At 37.0% G+C, this 21,676-nt stretch overlaps 1 protein-coding gene across 1 annotated transcript; it reads left to right on the forward strand.

Moving 5' to 3' along the window:
• Positions 1-3,730: 3,730 nt before the first annotated feature.
• On the forward strand, positions 3,731-19,470 carry LOC150012281 (ras-related GTP-binding protein B-like). Its single transcript, XM_090275157.1, has 2 exons — positions 3,731-3,784; positions 18,444-19,470. Exons 1-2 carry the CDS (start codon positions 3,731-3,733, stop codon positions 19,197-19,199), a joined length of 810 nt encoding a protein of 269 aa, XP_090131283.1. The 3' UTR covers positions 19,200-19,470.
• The last annotated feature ends 2,206 nt before the right edge of the window (positions 19,471-21,676 follow it).

Below are 21,676 nucleotides of genomic sequence, written 5' to 3' on the forward strand. Positions count from 1 at the left end.
GCTGAAGTGCTCACTGTCCTCCCCAGGTTGGAATACTGTAAACAAAGACCTGTTTTCCTCAACACTAGTTGTTGGGTTTTACACCAAGGCACCACGTGAAAGAACCCCCTTTTGCTCTGTAACAAAAACATTTGCCACTAATTATGCTGATATAACATAATAATACAGTATTCCCTCACTTATTGCGGGTATTACGTTCTAGACACCCCCCCCCCCACACACACGATAGGTGAAAACCCACGAAGTAGAAACCTTAGATTTATTTTAGTATTTATATATATTTTAAGGCTTTATAAACCCTTCCCACACACTTATAAACCATTCCTAGTCCCTTATTAACCTTTCCCACTTCCTTATTAACCTTTTCCACACTTTTATAAACATTACTTATGTTCTTAAACATATTCTACACTCTTAAACCTATGTAACTCTAACAACATACGTATACAGTACCGCAAAATCCTGCAACATAGTAAAAAACCCACGATAAATAATTAAATGTAATATTTTTAAAAATCCCACAATACAGTGAGGCCGCGATAAGTGAACTGTGATATAGAAAGGGACTACTGTATATAGTTATTTAAAATAAGGAAAATAATGTTTTATACTAATTCAAAAAAACTTTGAAATATTTTATTAGATAAGAAACAAGTTGCAGAATAGCTAGTATAGTATGTTATGTTTTATGTAAAAGTAGCTGTAAGAAAGAAACTATATTTATATTTGCTTTTATAAGCATTAAAATTATACCTGAAGAATATGCTGTACAAAAAACTAGCATCCCTGGTTACTTATTGATGCTGTAGAAAATGGTAGATAGCTCAAAAATTAAATACATTAAAAACTGAAAATTGTCACTGGTAATAAAAAGATATCCATATGAGGGGGAAAACTGTGAAAGTATACTTTTTTAACTTTTAAAACTTAATTCTAAGATTAGAAGCCTAAATATAAAAAGCAAAATAATAAAAGCTTGTAGAAAATGCTGTAATGGGGTAAGTCAGAGTCAAGATCCCTCGGGAACAAAGGGGCCCCCAATTTGGCTGGGGAAACCTCACTCCCAAATCCAGCACAGAGACTTCTTCCCTCTTGGGAGAAAAGACAGGGAGTGAGAAGGAGGCCGAGGTGGCTGACTAAAGCAGTCTGCCTTCTGCAGAGGGAGGGGCTGCTGCCTGAAAAGGGGGAATTGCCAGGAGCAAGAGGCTAGTATAAACACAATGCAGTTGGCAGGAGGAGGGGTAGAGCACTCCAAGGAATTAAACCAGAGCTAGAGCTTAATAGCTCAAGCCTTGAGGGTACTAGTTCATGACACTGGCTATACAGCCCTTGTGTGAGTTGTGGTGATTGTGACTGGAGACTTCTGCCCATGCCTGGATAAAGGGGCAAAGACAAACACAGACATTGGTTAAAAACCTGGGAACTCCCACGGGCTTCCTCTGCATGTGGGATTTGGGGAGGGCTCCTTTTCAAGAAAAAGCATAAAGAAGCTCTGGCTCTCTCTTGCTTCAGAGCTTGGTGAAGGCTTGCTCTCTCTTTCTCTGGCTTTTGGCCCTGCATGCAAGCTCTTGGCTCTGGCTTCAGCACGTCAATGCTCTGGATCTCTGGCCTTAGCTTCCCACTCAACAGGAGTGCTCATGGCATCAGGCAGATGTTCTGGGTTTCGTGGGAGAGAGGAGCTCAGAGCAGGAGTGCTCTCAGCACCCCCAAAAATAGGAACCCTGTTAATAAAAACCTATTTCCCTCAACACAAGTCATCGGGTCATGAGGATTGGGGATGACAAGTGGCTGAACCCCATACTTCACAGATACAATACCAGGAGAATATTTTAATAAACTTGGTTTAAGGAAAATCTCTTAAATAAAAAACAAAATGTATTGGCATAAAATAAAATCTTGATAAATTAAACATCAAAATCAATACGTTCTATTTATCCTAAGATAACATACTAAATAGTGAAAAAATAAGCCAAAGGGCAAGCAATGATATCTGTATTATATATTATGACCAAAAATATTAGTATCTCAAATATATAGATAATTCCTATCACTTTATATTAAAAGAGCAAAAAAAAAAAAAACTGTTAAAAAGTGGGACAATATATATGCAAAAGAATAAATTTATAATAACCAATAAACATATATAAATATCCAACCTCTCATGTAATGAGATAAACAATCAAATTTCATCAAAATGACAAGTGCAACAAATCAGGGAAAAAAAACTTGAAAATATCAAATGTCAAAAAATATGGAGAGACAACAGAAATGTTCATGAGTGAAATACAAACATCCATTTTCTTAACAGTTGGGCATTTTCTATTAAATTTGAAAGGGCACAAGTTCTACAACAAGCCATTTTCATGTTGAATAGATAACCAAGGAGAAAACATGCAAAAATATAATACAACAGAATATAGCTTTAAAATGTGAGTGACCATCAACATAGAAATCATACTATGGCATACAGGAGAATCTTTATATATTTAAAGAGCAATTGCTCCAAAATATATTTTTGAGTGTGATAAGTAGAAAAAGAACAAAGTGCCTCTCAAATTTAGAGTATAAAATTATTAAGCACCCCTCCTGAGCTGGCTGTCACCTTCTGCAAGAATTCTATGCCCCAGACGGAACTGGGGTTAGGCAACCATGAAACAAACATGGTCTGCCGCCTCACAGGACCTGAGCCAACACCTGTGCTAAAGCAGAGTATCCATCACTGGCCATGTACCTGATCACGAAGTTCCCTATTGTCAGAGGCAACTGAGGTATAGCTGCCAGCACCCTGCTGAGACTTGATTTCTCCCTCCTTGAGCATTTCCCAGGAGCAAGGGCCATAAATCTCCTGGACTTTCTGTTCCCACAGCAACCATCCCTAACCACAGGGCCTTGTTATTTCACCTACAACCTGGACTCTGGAGCTGACCACCATAGTGACTCAGTAGAACCTATCAGTTTTAGACACCTCTTGCTTAGAATGTAACTCTGAAATACCCAGCCAATGGGGAAATGGGGGAGGGTACTCTATGTTAGGGCTTAAATACTTCTGTCTGTCTTGACAACGTTGTGCCTGCCTTTGGCCGTGCACCCGTTTCTTCAGACTTGTGAATAAATGCCTCACTTTACTGCTGAAGTTCTATGTGCCGGTATCTTATTGTGAGCATTTCTCACATGAGTAAAAGTAAAAATTAAATTTTAACAGGAATGTATAGAATGGTATAAATGTGGAAATCCAAAAAAAAGGTCTTCATATTTTTATCTGTATATAAAAATGCATTTACATGCTCTGATACACATTTTGATGTGTGAACACTTAAGCACAATATGGTTATTATCAGGAAGTGACCAAGATGGACTGTGACAGAGCGTGATAATCCAAAGGTTTACCTTTATGTATGTAACAGAGTGGAGGCCCTCCCTGAAGTCCACATAGCTCATGGTTTTGGGGAAGGGAAAAGGTACTTTACATATCTATGGCAAATTGGTCACAAGGTAATAACTGTGCTGCAGCCCAGGGAAAAAGGGTCAATGATAGGCTTAACAATGAGGTATGATGCTCTGGGTCAGCATTTAATAAGGGCAGACATCTGTAAAGAGAAGAGAAGCCACTACGGTCTGAAAGGGTCTAGACAGGAGTGGGCTAGGAGGTCTTGGGTGGTTTGGAGAGAGAGTCCACCATAAGGTCTGGAGTAGGAAAGAGGAGACCTACTGGGAAACCTGCCTGGAGAACATGGCGGCTCGGCTGATGAGGCTGGAATTGTGGGGACCTGCCAACCAAGCATGGGTTAGTGAGAGATGCCTGAAATGCTGAACTGTGACTGGAAATACAGATCTGTGGACTTCTGCTTTTCTAAGAGATGGTACCTCTGACCGGTGTATTCTGAAACTGGCCTGGTTTGGCTGGGGGAAGCAGTACTAAATGCTTTGGGGTGTTTAAAAGGGAGTGAAATATAATGGTAGCAAGCTGCTGCTAGTCTGAATTTGTCAACCTTTGGAATAAACCCCCTTTCCCTTTCCACCAAACTTTTGTATTGGAAGTCATGCTTCTTAGCAGTGGGCAATCAGACCCCACAGCTGTTCCAGAACAGCATAGGCTGGGGTTCTGTAACGTGTATATGTTTACAAAATTTAGAAAGGTTTTTCTTAAATTACTTTGCATTTAAAAAGTAATTTCAAATAAAACTGAATTAAAAAGAAAACCATCCTGAGAAACACTGGTTTTGGGGGGTTTTTTTTTGGCCTCTTATTGGCTAAATATTTACAATTTTATTGGGCCATTATACTTTTCATTCTAATTCTCATTTAAAAACTAATACTAAATCACAAAATTAGATTGTAACACAAAAGGATTAAGTTGAAAAGACTTCTGAATTGTCAATTCCACTAAATTGCATTACTTTAACAGTTAAAAATATACTTCTAAAATAATTTTTAGAAATAAAAAAGTATCTATTCAGGTATTTTTAATTAGTCTGAAATTTTTATAAAATATTTTTCAACTAGGTCTAAATTCCATTGAGATGTTTAAGGAAACATTCTTGTTTAATGTTAACCTGGTACATAAGTAGTAAATAAGATAAAATTCTAAAATTAATGACAAAATATAGAAGTAGATTGAAAGAAGTTTGAGAATACTAAATAAAATAACAATTTAAATATTAACTTCAAATAATTATTTGAAATGTATTACAAAGAAATCAACTGTTTCTTTTAACAATATATTTTCTTGCCTGTTTATGTTACAGAACCCCTGGGCTGCTCCAATTGAAAACAAACCCACGGGCTCTTTAGTTAGGGGCCCGATTGCCCGCCGCCAAAATTATAACTTTCAATACCGGAGTTTAGTGAAAAGAAAAAGAATTGTTTATTTAACAGTTATATAGATTTAGTTATTTGCAGATTTCTGTTGTTAAGTCTTATATTCTTTAAACACCCATAAACACATATCCTTGTCTCCCTACTACCAAACCAGGCTAGTTTTAGAAAAGTTAGAGAAACCGTTTTCCTACTTTCCAAACATGCCCTCCAGCTCTCAATGCCAGAACTGCCTGGATTCTCAGCCTCCTTGCAAACTCCATGGATCTCCTCTCCTCAAAACCGCATGGAGAGAGCCTCTTAAAGCAGCCTGGAGACCCCTTCACCAAGCCGCATGGAGGGGGCAAGAGGGGGCGAGAGCGCGCAAGAGCGCGAGAGCTAGAGAGAGAGAGAGAGAGCGAGCGAGTGCAAGAGCGAGAGAGCGAGAGAGCGAGAGAGCGAGCGAGCGAACGAGAGCCAGAGTGCAAGAGAGAGAGAGAGAGAGAGAGAGAGAGAGAGAGAGAGAGCGAGAGAGCGAGAGCGAGAGAGCGAGAGCGAGAGAGAGCGCAAGAGCGAGAGAGCGAGAGAGCGAGAGAGCGAGAGAGCGAGAGAGAGAGAGAGAGAGAGAGAGAGAGAGAGAGAGAAAGAGAGAGAGAGCTAAAATGTCCGCAGCTGCTTATATATCCTATATCCCTGACTACATCCTCTGACGCAGTGGGTGTTGCAAACAGTTCTGACCATTCACAGAACCTTACGTAGGCTCTGTGTGCTTTTTCCATACCGTCCCCTGGTTCAAGACTCCTCCCATCTACATGAGGCTTTGGATGCATTAAAGCCATTTTGCATAAGAAAGACACTAGCCACCGGCCTCAGGCATGTGGAGGCATTCTAAAAGCTGCTTCCTTCTCCCCATCCCCCAACCGCAAACTCTGGGGATTTTTGGACTCTCCTGTTTCTGTAACATTTATAGTCTACCTTGCATTTTAAGGAAAGGTTTTATTGAATGTCATTATATCATAGCTTCTAAGTTGTTTTTTTTTTTTTCTACAAAAAATAAAACAACAGGAAAACACCATAACGATCAAAGATTACCATTAATCAAATAACTAATACTCAAGGAAAATATTAAACTCTGCTTCTATAACTAATATTCATTGGATCTGAAAGAAGTTATTCATTTCCATCAGTGTTTCTGACTTCTGGTGTTGTTTTTGAGGAACTATGCTACTATTTCTAATTGTCCTTTAACGAAAGCAGTCTGCATTCTTTGTCTCCTGGGACACTCCCAAATCTAAGAAGTAGCACTAGGAGAGATAAAGATGAAGACAGAGAAAGAGATAGAAAGAGGTACAGAGACACAGACAGAGTGGGGAGAGATCAGAAACAGAGACAAAGAGAAAATTTATCACCTAACAACTAAGGCACAATTAAAAAAATTTTTCCTTCCCTCAGTTCTATTCCTTCTGGCCTTAATGTCTTAATTTCTTTTTTCTAATATCTTACTTACATGAAGTCTTTATAAGCCAAAGCTTTTGTTTTCCCATAGAAAAAAACATTTATAATAATGGACCAAAAGTTTATTAAATACTGTCTTAATAACATTTTGGAAAAAAATTGTTAGAATTTATCTTTTTAAACTATAGTTACTATAAATCTATTTTATATAAAGAAATAGAGGGAGATGTTAAAACAAATATGTCTTTTGAAGATTAAAAAATTATATTTATTGGAAAAGAGAAGTGTACCCCCAACACACAACATAAACTATTCAGTGCAGAAAGCAAACTTGAAAATCAGGATTAATTGAGTATTAAACAACATTTTGAAGTTAATTTTTAATATAAAATGCTCATGTTAATTAGAAGAAAAACAACAATGTGTTTCATGTTATGTAGCCCACAGCAAATCTTAATCATATTTTGATTTCACCTTTCAACTAGTTGCTTTTCCATTGGGAAATTATGTTCGCACATCTTGGTGAAGTCTTTTGGCAGATTTATTCAATTGATTCAATATAACATATGACATTTAGTCAACTTATTATTAAAATAAGACAATTTAGTTTAGAATACTGACCAAGTTTAGCTAATATGTTTATAAGAATCATGCATTGGAACACTTGTAATCTAATAAATTGAGATGGTAGGAAGAACATGAACCTTGTAGATAGATCCAGCTTCAATTTTATTCTCTCCCACTTACTGATTGTTTGATCTTAGAAAATTGACTCGATCATATTCAACTTTTCGAGTTCTCTAAAAAGAAACTGAAATATACAGTGTAGTTGTGAGAATTGAATGAGACAATATTTGGGTGAAGTGATGAGTCTATGACTGGCCTATATGGGAGTTTCTAGTAATTATGGTCCTTGTTTTTATCTCTCATTCTGTTTTCTTAAAAATAAAAAAAAAAATTATATATTTACTTAATGTGATGCATTCTCATAGTTCAAAATTCAAAGGAGAAAAGAACAAAGGCAAAGTATCTCTTCTTGTCCCCCTGTGTGGGAGAAACTGATATAACTAGTCCATCCCATAACTCTTAGAGATTTTTTATGCATATACAAGCAAACCCACCTGCATGTTCTTTTTTTCTTTTTTTAAGTATATTTTATTGATTATATTGTTACAATAGTTCCAATTTTTCCCCTTTGCTCCCCTCCACCCAGCACCCCCCTCCCTCAACAATCCCCCCCCAAGTCCATGCACATGGGTCGTACATACAAGCTCTCCTGCTTAACCCTTTCATATATTCTTCTTCTTGTATTTAAAATAAATAAATGATTAATTAATTATTTTAACAAAAAAATAACAATCCCTCCCTCTCAGACTTAAGACCCTGTATAATCTTATGAAGGACAATGGGTGAAGGTCTCAAGCTCCTCGAGCTGCTTCAAGCTGGACATGGTCGTTGTCCTACCTACCCTTGGGTCCAGAAATCCCTAATGAGAGGGGGGGTGTGGAGGGGAGGGTGACCTTCCCACATGGGGAAGGATTGTGCAGACTCCAGGTCAGTTGGCTGTCCCTGGATAACGGTGTGCTTGGTTTAACAGACTGGCATCCTTGTTGTATTCTGGGGGAAAAAGGTTTGGCAACAGGTTTAAAAGACATCATTCAATCCATAACCACTAGATGACAAAAGGCAGGTATTAATTTTTTAAGGTCACACATTAGGGAAAAGAAGGTCTTCTTTGAAGGAAGGTGTGCCAGGCACATCTCACCTGTCCAAAACCCTTTTGCCCATTATACTTAGTTTGGACTGAGGGGAATATTTTAGGTTTTTCTCCTCTCAGACCTCTGGGCCTTTTATGTCCAAGCCATTAGGATAGAAAAGAGAAACCAGTTTTAAAGTGAAGCCCACAGACCACCCCATACTTCGCCAACCCAGCCACTTAGTTCAGTCAAACCATTGAGTCTCAGGAGGCAGCACTGCAGACAGGATTAAGTGAGGCCTATACATACAGACAATCACTCAGGTAATGAGATCATAGCCTTATGCCCTTTGAAAACAGAAAACACATGTTAATTTATGTAACAAAACTCACAAACAAGTCTCTAATCTGTAGTACTGTCTTATTGGAAAGACATCCAGTTGCAAGGCATTTGACATTCTTCTTACCTGTAAATTAAACATCTTTGATAATGCCACATACATAATTTAACTTTCAAATGAAAACATATTTTAAATGAAAAGGAACTTTAATGATGGTTACCTACACTACTTTATAGTCTGCCACTGAGCATTGTGATTTTCCTTGAATAATGATTTTTCTCCCTAAGATTACCCTCCTTGTCATTAAAGGGACTGCATTAAGTCCATTTTTAATTTATCCTGTTCATTTGCATAAACACACCAAGAGCAGCAAATGATCACTTATGATCTTTAGTTCTGCTTTGCTGGAACTTATGCAAGGAACATTTAGGGTGACCTTCAGTCTCTCCTTCAGGGCACAGAAGCAGAGCCACATACCTGGCATTCAGCCTTGCCTGTACACACCTGTCTTTTCCAAGTCCTCCTGGTTTTCCATTGTGCCTTAAGGTCCCTTCTAGCCATCTTTCAGGAAAACAACCTTCATTCCTTCCCTGGAAAGATTGCCATGAACAGCGCATCCAACCAAGGTATCAGGCCTTTTATCTCGTGGGCTTTTATTACCTTTGAAAGTCAATCCCAGTTCCTCAGGGCTTTTTGGTAACAACCAGAGGCCAAGAATGTCTCCTTCAGGCATGACATTCCAGTCAACGTCTTGGTGAAAAAAAAACTCTCTATTAACAACTGGTCTTATTAGTTTTACGCAAAGAAACCTATGTCATTACTTACTTCTTTAGAATGCCAAACTCTGGAGTGATCAGATAGGGAGAAAAATATACAGTGTGAAGGAAAATCCTTGTCCTTCTAATATTCACTGAACCAGCATTTCCATTCTTCATATTTTCATTTTCCACCACTAAATTTTTTTTGTTTGTTTTTCCATTACAGTTGTCCCACTTTTTTCCCCCTTCTTGCTTCCCTGCACCTTGTCCCCCCTTCTCCCACATTCAGTCCCCACCCAGTTGTCCATGTCCGTGGGTCATTTATACATGTTCTTTGACTAGACCCTTCCCCTTCTTACCATGTTCTCTCCTTCCCACCTCCCCACTTGTTACTGTTAGTCTACTCCTTGTTTACATACCTCTGGTTCAATTCTGCTCATTTGTTTGTGTTGTTCATTAGTTTCCTGTAATAGGTGACAGCATAAGGTATTTTTCTTCCGTTGCCTGGCTTATTTCGCTAAGCGTAATTCTCTAGTTCCATCCATGTTGTTGCAAATGGTAGAAGTTCCTTCTTTCTTTCTGCTACATAGTACTCCATTGTGTAAATGTACCACAGTTTTTTGATCCATTCATCTACAGATGGGCACTTAGGTTGTTTCCAGCACTTGGCTATTGTAAATAGTGCTGCTATAAACATAGGGGTGCATAGGTTCTTTTGAATTGGTGTTTCAGAATTTTTCAGATACAATCTTAGCAATGGAATTGCTGGTTCAAAAGGTAGTTTCATTTTTAGTTTTTTGAGGAAATTCCAAACTGTTTTCCACAGTGGCTGCACCAGTCTGCATTCCCACCAGCAAAGCACCAGGGTTCCAATTTCTCCGCATCCTCTCCAGCACAAGTTGTTGATTTGTTGATGATGGCCATTCTGACTGGTGTGAGGTGGTATCTCATTGTGGTTTTTATTTGCATCTCTCTGATGGATGGCGATGTTCAGCATTCCTTCATATGTCTATGGACCCTCTGTATGTCCTCTTTGGAGAAGTGTTTGTTCAGGTCCTTTGCCCATTTTTTAATTGGGTTGTCTGTCATCTTGGTGTTGAGTCGTATGAGTTCTTTATATATTTTGGAGATCAATCCCTTGTGTGAGATATCATTGACAAATATATTTTCCCATATACTTGGTTTTCTTTTCATCTTGCTGATATTTTCTTTAGCTGAGCAGAAGCTTTTAGTTTGATGTAGTCCCATTTGCTTACTCTTTCCTTTATTTCCCTTGCCTTAGGAGATATATCAGTGAAAATGTTGCTCTGTGGGATATCTGAAATTTTCCTGCCTATTTTTTCCTCTAGGACTTTTATGGTGTCACGGCTTACATTTAAGTCTTTGATCCATTTTGAGTTTATTCTGGTGTATGGTGTACGTTGGTGGTCTAGTTTCATTTTTTTTGCATGTCCCTGCCCAGTTCTCCCAACACCATTTGTTGAAGAGGCTCTTTTCTCTCCATTTGATGTTCCTTCCTCCTTTGTCAAATATTAGTTGACCATATAGAGCTGGGTTTATTTCTGGGCTCTCTATTCTGTTCCATTGATCTATATGTCTGTTTTTATGCCAGTACCATACTGTTTTGATTACCATGGCCTTGTATTATAGTTTGATATCAGGTATTGTGTTTCCTCCTGCTGTGTTCTTCTGTCTAAAAATTGCTGTGGCTATTCACGCTCTTTTTTGGTTCCATATAAATTTTTGAAGTATTTGTTCTAGGTCTGTGAAAAATGTTATTGGTATTTTAATAGGGATTGCGTTGAATCTATAAATTGTTTGGGGTAGCATGGATATTTTAATGATGTTGATTCTTCCTACCAGGAGCATGGTATATGCTTCCATTTATTTGTATCTCCCTTAATTTCTTTCTTCAGTGTTATGTAGTTTTCTGTGTACAGGTCTTTTACCTCCTTGGTTAAGTTTATTCCTAGGTATTTTATTTTTCTTGTTGCTATGGTAAATGGGATTCTTCTTTCAGTTTCTATCTCTGAGATTTTATTGTTGGTATACAGAAATGCTTTTGATTAGTGAATATTGACTTTGTACCCTGCTATTTTGCCAAATTCACATATTAGTTCGAGTAGTTTTTTTGTGGAGTCTATAGGGTTTTCTATGTACACTATCATGTCATCTGCAAATAATGACAGTTTTACTTCCTCTTTTCCAATTTGGATGCCTTTTATTTCTCTTTCTTGTCTGATTGCTGTGGCTAGAACTTCCAAGACTATGTTGAATAAGAGTGGAGAGAGTGGACCTTTTTGTCTTGTTCCTGACCTCAGGGGGAATGCTCTAAGTTTTTGCCCATTGAGTATGATGTTGGCTTCAGGTTTCTCATATATGGACTTTATTATGTTGAGGTATGCTCCCTCTATTCCCATTTTGCTGAGAGTTTTCATCATAATGGGTGTTGTACTTTATCGAATGCTTTTCCTGCATCTATTGACGTGATCATGTGGTTTTGTTTTTCATTTTGTTTATGTGGTGTATTACATTTATTGATTTGTGAATATTAAATCATCCTTTCATTCCTGGGATGAATCCCACTTGATCGTGGTGTATGATCTTTCTAATGTGTTGCTGGATCCGGTTTGCCAATATTTTGTTGAGGATTTTAGCATCTATGTTCATCATCGATATTGGCCTGTAGTTTTCTTTCTTTGTTGTGTCTTGACCTGGTTTTAGAATTAGGGTAATACTGGCTTCATAGAACGAGTTGGGGAGTCTTCCCTCGTCTTGGATCTTTTGAAATAGTCTGAGTAGGATAGAAGTTAGTTCTTTCCTAAATGTTTTGTAGAATTCACCTGTAAAGCCATCTGGTCCAGTGCTTTTGTGTGCCGGGAGTTTTTTGATTACTGCTTCAATTTTACTAGTTGTTATTGGTCTATTCAGGCTTTCTGCTTGTTCTTGATTCAGTTTTGGAAGACTATAGGTTTCCAGGAATTTGTCCATTTCCTCTAGGTTGTCCAATTTCTTGCCATACAGTTGTTCATAATAATTTCTTATAATCCTTTGTATTTCTGTGGTATTGGTTGTGATTTCTCCTCTTTTGTTTCTGATTTTATTTATTTGGTTAAAGGCTTGTCAATTTTGTTTATCTTTTCAAAGAACCAGCTCCTACTTATGTTGATCTTTCGAATTGTTAGTTTAGTCTCTATGTCAATTGATTCTGCTCTTTTCTTGATGACTTCCTTCCTTCTACTTGATCAGGGCTTTGCTTGTTGTTCTTACTCTAGTTCTTGTAGCTTTAGGGTTAATTTTTTATTAGAGATTCTTCTAACTTTCTTATGTAGCCCTGTATTGCTATGAACTTTCCTCTCAGGACTGCTTTCGCTGTATCCCATAGGTTTTGGGTTGTTGTGTGTTCATTATCATTAGTTTCCAGAAACTTTTTGATTTCTTCATTGATTTCATTGTTAACCCATTCATTATTTAATAGCATGTTATTCATTCTCCATGAGTTTGAATGTTTTTGAGTTTTTTCCTTGAGGTTGATTTCCAATTTTAAGCCATTGTGATCTGAGAAGATGGTTGATATAATTTCAATTTTCTTGAATTTGTTGAGGCTTGTTTTGTGTACTATCATGTGGTCTATCTTTGAAAATGTTCCATGTGCACTTGAGAAGAATGTATATTTTGCTTCTTTGGGGTGAAAAGTTCTATATATATTGATTAAGTCCATTTGATCTAGAGTGTTGTTCAGTGCCTCAATATCTTTGGTGTTTCTTTGCTTTGAAGATATGTCCATTGTTGACAATGGGGTGTTAACGTCCCCTACCATGAGTGTGTTGTTGTCTATATCTTTCTTGGAGTCTTTCAAAATTTTCCTTACATATTTGGGTGCTCCTAAGTTGGGTGCATATATATTTATAAGGGTTATATTTTCTTGATGGATTTTTCCCTTAAGTATTATGAAATGTCCTTCTTTGTCTCTTTTTATGGACTCTGCTGTGAAATCTGTTTTGTCTGATATACGTATTGCTACCCCAGCTTTTTTTCATGTCCATTTGCTTGAAATACTTCTTTCCATCCCTTCACTTTCAGTCTGAGTAGATCTTTTGACCTAAGGTGGGTCTCTTGTAGACAGCATATGTGTGGGTCATGCTTTCTAATCCATTCAGCTACCCTATGTCTTTTGATTGGAACATTTAATCCATTTACATTTAAGGTTATTACTGATAAGTACTTATTCATTGTCATTTTTCCCTTTTGTACTCATGTTCTTCTCTGTCTCTCTCTGTTTCTTCATCTTCTTAAAGCAGACCCTTTAGCATCTCTTGCAAGATTGGTTTGGTGTAGATGTATTCTTTTAGCCTTCTTTTGTCTTGGAAACTCCTTATTTCACCTTCCATTTTGAATGAGAGTCTTGCTGGGTAGAGTATTCTTGGTTGTAAGCCTTTGTTTTTTATTGCTTGGAAAACTTTTTGCCATTCCCTTCTGGCTTGTAGTGTTTTGCTGAGAAATCTGATGATAGCCTTATCGGCCTTCCCTTGTATGTTATTTGCTGTTTTTATCTTGCTGATTTTAGAATTCTTTCTTTGTCTTTGAATGTTGCCATTTTAATTATGATGTGTCTTGGAGTGGGCCTGTTAGGGTTCATCTTCATTGGGACCCTTTGTGCTTCCTGGACTTGCGTGACTCTTTCTCTCCTCATGTTATGAAAGTTTCCTGTCATTAGTTTTTCATAGAGATTTTCTATCCCTTGTTCTTCTCCTTCTCCTTCTGGAATTCCTATGATATGGATATTATTACATTTCATGTTGTCCTGCAGCTGTCTTAGAGCCTCTTCTGTCTTGTTCAGTCTTTTTTCATTTTGTTGTACTGTCAAGGAATTTTTGTCTACATTGTCCTCCAGCTCACTAATCTGATCTTCTGCTTCCTCTAGCCTGCTTTTAATTCCTTATACTGTGTTCTTCAATTCAGAGATTGTATTCTTCCTTTCCTCCTGGCTCTTATTGATAGCTTCTATGTCCTTTTTCATGCTGGTGTAATTCTCTGTAAGTTCCTTGTAGTATTTCTGGAGTTCCTTGTAGTTACCCTGGAGTTCTTTGTAGTTTCCACTGAGCTCGTTGAGCTTCGCTATAATCCATGTTTTGAATTTCATATTTGATAGTTTGCTCACCTCTGTTTCATTTAGCACTCTTTCTGGGTATTCTACCTTTCCTTTCAATGGGGAGTTGTTTCTCTGTCTCCCCATTTTTGGGACTTCTATTTTTTGTTGGTGCTTCTTAGAATGATCTGCATTTCCTGGATCTGCCCCTGGTGGCATCAGATCATGTACCATTCTGGCCCTAGGCAGCCTGTTGGAGACTTCCATGATCTACTGCCTTTGTCTGTCTTCTTTAGTTGTTAATCTATTCAATCTGTGATTAGCTGTCAGGCTGAAGGACCATGGGTGTGGCAGCTTACTTCCTATAGGCAGGGTTCTTGCTTCCCCTCAGGCTGATGCCAGTAGGAGGGGAATAATCTGCCTGCAGTACTATGGATGAGTGCACTGAGACCCGGTTGACTGCTCGCCCAGTTCTCTTCTCAAAGCCACCATGCCAAATTCTCCCCAAGTGTCTCCAGTCCTCTCTGCCTTCCCTCACTTGAGCTCAGGGTAAGTGGGGGCCAAAATATTTTCATATGTGATCCACTTAAGAGCTTTTTTTCTCCTGCTATTCCTCTCTGGCTAGCAAGAAACCCTGTGGCTTTTTGCTTTTCACAGCTGAATATTATTTTACTTTCCACTCTGTTGCTGTAGGCTGGGAAGACCAGCTGAGGGTTTAGACCCTGTCCTTCTCAGGGGGGACCCCAGCTGCTGAGCTGTTTCTCAGTCCCTTCAGCTGCTACTCATGGGATCCCAGTCAGCCCTTCCATGTCTCTGCACTCCGTACCAGTCCCGTTGTGATGTAGCAGCCTTTTCTCTCTGTGGTTATATGACTTCTCTCCAGCTAGTGTTCGGTTGGTTATTCCAGTTGATTTCTCCAAAATTAAGTGTAAATCCAGACTGGTCCTGGGGGGAGGTTAGTGTAGCTTCCACTTAGTCCTCCACCATCTTTGATCTCTTCCTTTTTTTTTTTCCTTTTGTACACAAAATATTGGTAAAGCATTCACAGAGTTCTGCATTTTATTTTACCTACATGGGTACCTTGAAGTTAGTTTCATAAACAATAACTAAATTGTATTCACATCTTTATGGCAGTAGAGAAATGAACAATATCTTCTTATGCACAGTTATGCTGTTGATGTTCACAAATTTCCTACCTAGTGAGATTGTGCCTGTGATGGTGAAGTTCAGGTAGATCAGGATCTGAATCTCAGTTTTGTCATATAACTGGAGGAAATCTGTGCTCAATTGGACTAAAAGGAGTACAAAACCAGCGCTGAACTTATAAGTTGTCACTATGATTATATAAAGTAATGCATGTCACTGTCTTAGCCTTGTGTCTGGTACAAAGTATGTTTTCAAGAAATGGTGGTGGCTATAACAACTGTTATTAATTATAAAAATGGCTATTATTGTTGGGGGTTTTGACAAACATATCTTCCTGAAATTGACATTTGTTAGAAATAGTTGTCCAAATTAATCTCCTCTTTTGAATTGGCAAGCAACGATCAGTCTACAAGATCCTCAAGGATGTTTTATCAGTACTTTGGAAAAGATTTCCTGAATAGCTCCAAATTTTTTCCTTTTAAGAATTCTAAACTGCTACTTGACGTCATAAAAGCAAAGGGAAAGCCATCCCTACCCTCTTTTCCTTCACTAAAGTGAATTTTCTTTGGAATTAAACAAGTAATTGAGCATAGAAAGAGGATGGTTTCACTCAGGTAGATTTTATATCTTGATAGATTATAAAGGAACATTTAATTTTCAGTTTTAAATTTGAAAAGAATTCAATAATATTATATTTAATATTCAGAGAAAAATCATGATTCATAATGATCTTTATAAATTTATTAAAGCTTGTTTTGTAGGATATCCTAATTAAATTTTAGGGTAATTTGAAATATACTTTATTTTGAAAATGGGATTCACTGCTTAGAAAAATTGCTTCATAAAATTTGGGGTTCAGTGATGTAAACCACTCTTTTCTAGTTCAGACTAGGATTTTTTGGCAAAAGGAAAATAATTTTAGAATAATCATGAATTGTATTCTCACATTCAACCTTATTAACATGTTATTTTTAAAACAATTCCAAAGAAATGTCATGTCAATGACAATCTAACATTACACCAAAAGAAATTGGGAACAAAGCCTAAATGAGTAGAAGGAAGAAAATAATAAAGATTGGAGCAGAAATAAATGTTATAAAGACAAAAAACAATACAAAGGAGTCAATGAAATGAAGAGTTGCTTCTTTGAAAAGATAAAAAATGATTGACAAACCTCTGACTAACTCATTAAGAAAAAAAAGAGGACCCAAATAACAACTGATGCTACAGAAATACATGGGATTTTAAAGGAATATTTCAAACAACTAACTACATGCCAGCACTTGCACAATCTGGGAAAAATGGAGAAATGATTGCAAACATAAAATGTTCCAAAACTGAATTAGGAAGCTACAGAAGATACAAGCAGATTGATTACAATTAATGAAATCAAAGCAGTAATAATAATAGTTAAAAGATAAAAAAATAGCAGACAGATGTTCTGCACTGAATAGGCTCACAGATAAATTTTACCAAAGATTCAAAGAAGCATTAACATTTATTCTTCTCAAACTATTTCAAAAAAATTCAAAGGAGGAAAGACTCCCAAGTTCATTTTACAGGTCAGCTTTACCCTAATTCTAAAACCAGATAAAGACACTACAAAGAAAGAAAATTATATTCCAATATCTCTGATAAACATAAATGAAAAATCCACAACAAAATATTAGCACACTGAATCTAACACTACATTAAAAAGATCATACACCATGATCAATGAGATTTATTCCTGGGATGCAGGCTTGGTACATTGTTTGCAAATCAATTAATGTTATACACCACATAAGCAAAATGAAGAATAAAAATTACACGATGATATTAATTTATACTGTAAAGCATTTGAGAAAATCTAGCACCCATTTATGATAAAACTTGTCAGCAAAGTGGGAATAAAGGGAACATGCCTCAACAAAATAAAGGTCATATATGACAAACTCATAGCTATCATTTTACTCAATGGGGAAAAACTAAAGCATGTTCCTTAAGCTCAGGAACAAGACAGGATGTCTACTTTTACCACTCTCATTCAACATAGTACTAGAAGTTCTAGACATAGCTATCAGACAAGAAGAAAATATAAAAGGCATCCAGACTGGAAAGGCAAAAGTAAAGCTCTCATTATTTTCAGAAGATATGACATGATATATAGAGAACCCTAAGGATTCCACAAAGAAAAAACTACTCGAACTGATAAATAAATTCAGTAAAACAGCAAGATACAAAATTAACATTCAGAAATCACTTGCATTTTTATATACAAATTCAATATCAGAAAGGGAAAAATCAAGAAAATAATTCCATTTACAAATGTACCAAAAAAAAAAAAAAAAAAAAGAAGAAGAAGAAGAAGAAGAAGAAGAAGAAAGAAAGAAAGAAAGAAAGAGAGAGAGAGAAAGAAAGAAATACCTAGGAATAAATTTAACCAAGGAGGTAAAATATCTATACTCAGAAAACTATAAGACACTGAAGAAAGAAATCAAGGAAGATACAAATAAGTGGAAGCATATACCATGTTCATGGACAGGAACAATTAATGTCACTAAGATGTTCGTACTATCCAAAGAAATCTATAGAATCAACACAATCCTTGTCTTAATACCAATGGAATATTTTGCAGACCTAACCAAATAAGCCTTAAATTTATATGAAAGCACAAAAGACAAAACAAAATGAACAAACAAATGAAAAAACCTGAATAGGCTCAGCAATATTGAGAAATAAGAACAAAGTTGGGGGTATAACAATACCTGTTATAAAACTATACTACAAGACCATTGTAATCAAAGTGGCATAGTATTGGTATAAAAACAGACATACAGATCGATGGAACAGAATAGAAAGCCCAGAAATAAACCAATGTCTATACGGTCAGTTAATATTTGGCATACAATGAGATAAAAACACTTTATTAAGTAAATAGTGCTGGAAAAATTGAACAGATATGTGCAAAAATATAAAACTAGACCACCTTCTTAATCTTATACAAGGATAAACTCAAAATGGATTAAAGACTTAAATGTAAGTCGGGAATGGAGTGCTCTGCTTGAGAAAGATAGCTCACTCAGCACAGGGATCCTGTTAGCTATTCCTTAAGTTCTCTCCTTAGACCCACCAACCCCAGATTCTCCTCATGTCTCCAGTCCACTCTGCCCTCCCTCTCTCAGCACCCAGGACAAGACAACTTCATGGAAAATTATTTCACTAGCCAACGAGACAACATCTTCCAAAATGTGGAGGTTCTGATTTATGTCTTTGATGTGGAGAGCCGCGAACTGGAAAAAGACACGCATTATTATCAATCGTGCCTGAAAGCCATTCTGCAGAATTCTCCAGATGCCAAAATCTTTTGTTTGGTGCACAGAATGGATCTGGTACAGGAGGATCAACGGGACCTGATTTTCAAAGAGCGAGAAGAAGATCTGAGGCGCTTGTCTCGCCCATTGGAATGTTCTTGTTTCCGAACATCTATCTGGGATGAAACTCTCTATAAGGCTTGGTCCACCATTGTTTATCAGCTGATTCCCAATGTTCAGCAGCTGGAAACGAACCTAAAGAATTTTGCTGAAATTATTGAGGCTGATGAAGTGTTTCTATTTGAGAGAGCTACTTCTCTGGTGATTTCTCACTATCGATGTAAAGAGCAGCATGATACCCACAGATTTGAGAAAATCAGCAACATTATTAAGCAGTTTAAGCTGAGCTGCAGCAAGCTGGCTGCCTCTTTCCAGAGCGTGGAAGGCAGGAACTCTAACTTTGCTGCTTTCATTGATATCTTTACATCCAATACTTATGTGATGGTTGTGATGTCTGATCCATCCATTCCTTCTGCAGCTACTCTGATCAACATCCGTAATGCCAGGAAACACTATGAGAAGCTGGAAAGAGTGGATGGACCAAAGCAGTGTCTTCTCATGCGCTAAACATTGCCAAAAGTTGTTTCAGAAAAAAGTTGAAATACTGTTTCATAATCGTAATGTTGTATTTGTGTATGTAGGCTCTGAAATGTTGTGATGCTTACCACTTCTGTATTTCTTCCCTATAGTCCCAAGTGTTGTCGTTTAACCTTGAATGCTGTTTACTCAAATAGCCATTGAGAAATTAGATGAGCTGTCCATAAAGTTGGTGTGATGTTAAAGTAGGTGATATGTGTACATGTTCTGATAATAAGGTTCTAATAGTGTGTTCTGATAACCTGGTTTTGATAATTATGTGTGCCAAAGCCTCTTCCAACATTGTCTTGTATTCCTTATCAGACAGTGACATAGAAGATTGGAATATTACTATTTTGTCAGCATGCATTAAAAATATTCCTTAACTACAACTGTAAATAAACTTTTGCTGTTGAGGGGGAAGAAAAAAAAGGGGATTTCTGGACCCAAGGGTAGGTAGGACAACGACCATGCCCAGCTTGACTCAGCTGGAGAAGCTCAAGACCTTCGCCCATTGTCCTTTATAAGATTATAAAGCGTCTTAAGTCTGAGAGGGAGGGATTGTTATTTTTTATTGTTAAAATAATTAATTAATTAATCAGTTATTTAAAAAATGAAGAATAATATATGAAAGAGTGAAGTGGGAGAGCTTGTATGTATGACCCATGGGCATGGACTTGGGGGGCGGATTGCTGGAGGGGTTGCTGGGCAGAGGGGAGCAAGGGGGAAGGGATTGGAACTATTGTAACAATATAATCAATAAAATATACTTAAAAAAAAGACTTAAATGTAAGTCTCAAAACTATAAAAATACAAAACAAAAAGACTGTAATGTCTCCAACATTTCTTGAAGTAATATTTTTTTATATATCTTCTTGGGCAAAGGAAACAAAATAAAAAATAAACAAATAGGATTACATCAAACTAAAAAGATTTTCACAGCAAAAGAAACCATCAAAAAGATGAAGAGACAACCTATTAAGTTGGAGAACATATTCACCGATGATAATCTGATAAGGGTTTAATATCCAAAATTCATAAAGAAATCATACTACTGAACACCAATCAAACAAGCAAACAATCCTTCTGAATAGACACTTATCCAAAGAGGACATACAGATGGCCAAGAGACACATGAAATGATGCTCAAGATCTTAATAGAGAAATGCAAATTAAAACCACACTGAGATATCACCTCACATCTGTGGGAATGGCTATCATCAATAAATCCACAAATTACAAGTGTTGGTGAGGATGTGGAAGATAGTGAACCCTGCATCAAGAGGTGAGTGGATAATAGAGCAGTTATACTAACTGAAATATTACTCAGCCATAAAAAAGAATGTGATCTTAACATTTGTGACAACATGGATGAACCTAGAAAGTATTAAGCTCAGTAAAATACATTATTTGGAGAAAGACAAATGCCATATGATTTCACTTATATGTGGAATCTAAAGAACAATATAAATGAATAAACAAAATTGAAACAGAGTCATAGATACAGAGAGAGAACTGGTGGTCGCTGATGGGAGGGGGGTTGGGGCACTGAACTTAAAGAGGTGAAGGAACTAAAAAGCATAAATTGGTGGCTACAGAATAGTCACAGAAAATATAGTCAATAATATTGTGGTAACAATGTATGGTGCCAGATGGTGTACTGGAACTATCAATGGGAATACTATGTAAAGTAAACCATTATTTAACTAATAAATGGTACACCCAAAACCAATATACAATAATAAAAAATTTTGGGAAAATAAAAATGAAAGTTAATTTTAAAAAATTCTAAATTGAATAAAAATAAAAACACCATATAAAAATATTCAGGTGTTTGGTTCTGGGGCCCAGTTTCTATATGTGAGAGGAGAGAGAGAGAGAGAGAGAGAGAGAGAGAGAGAGATTTCCCTCACACCAACAAACAATTTTTAAAAACCATCAGGATTTCCAAGAATTTGACTAAATTTTGACACTATTGTAAGGGACAAGGAAACTGGTAACTCCCAAACTGGTAGAAAATAATTAACAGTAAAGGACAAATGTAATTAAATCTTGAATCAGGGGGTCTCCAAGCCAGAGTTAACAGTATCAGCACACTTACAAGTCAGGAAGGGGACGTTCTGCAGCTCAGCACAAATGCTTCTGAGGACAAAGGATATATAAGATCAAAGGCAGAGGGGTATTCATCACCAAACTCTGGGAAATGGGAAAATGTAGCTAGACAGCCCAGCAAACAAGATAGGGAAATTTAAAAGAAGAGCTGGAGACAGACCTATACCCAAATCACCCTGAGTTAATTATCACCCTCAGTTAACTTAGTTAATTGCATTAGATTGTAACTCCAGAGTATTCAGCATGGAAAAACAGAGAAGGGGAAGGAGGGGGAGAGGGGAAAGGGGAAAGGGGAGTTTACTCACATTAGGATAAAAACAGCCAGCTCCATTTTGTCGGCGCACATGCCCCTGGCT

This window comes from Furipterus horrens, unplaced genomic scaffold, assembly GCF_987537825.1.
Source record: "Furipterus horrens unplaced genomic scaffold, mFurHor1.1.pri manual_scaffold_4, whole genome shotgun sequence".
Lineage (NCBI taxonomy): Eukaryota > Metazoa > Chordata > Mammalia > Chiroptera > Furipteridae > Furipterus > Furipterus horrens.

Coding starts and splice junctions, on each gene's coding strand:
- LOC150012281 (XM_090275157.1), top strand. CDS start 3,731: ATGGCGGCTCGGCTGATGAGGCTGGAATTGTGGGGACCTGCCAACCAA. Junction 3,785..18,443: donor GACCTGCCAACCAAGCATGG/GTTAGTGAGAGA, acceptor TCCCTCTCTCAG/CACCCAGGACAAGACAACTT.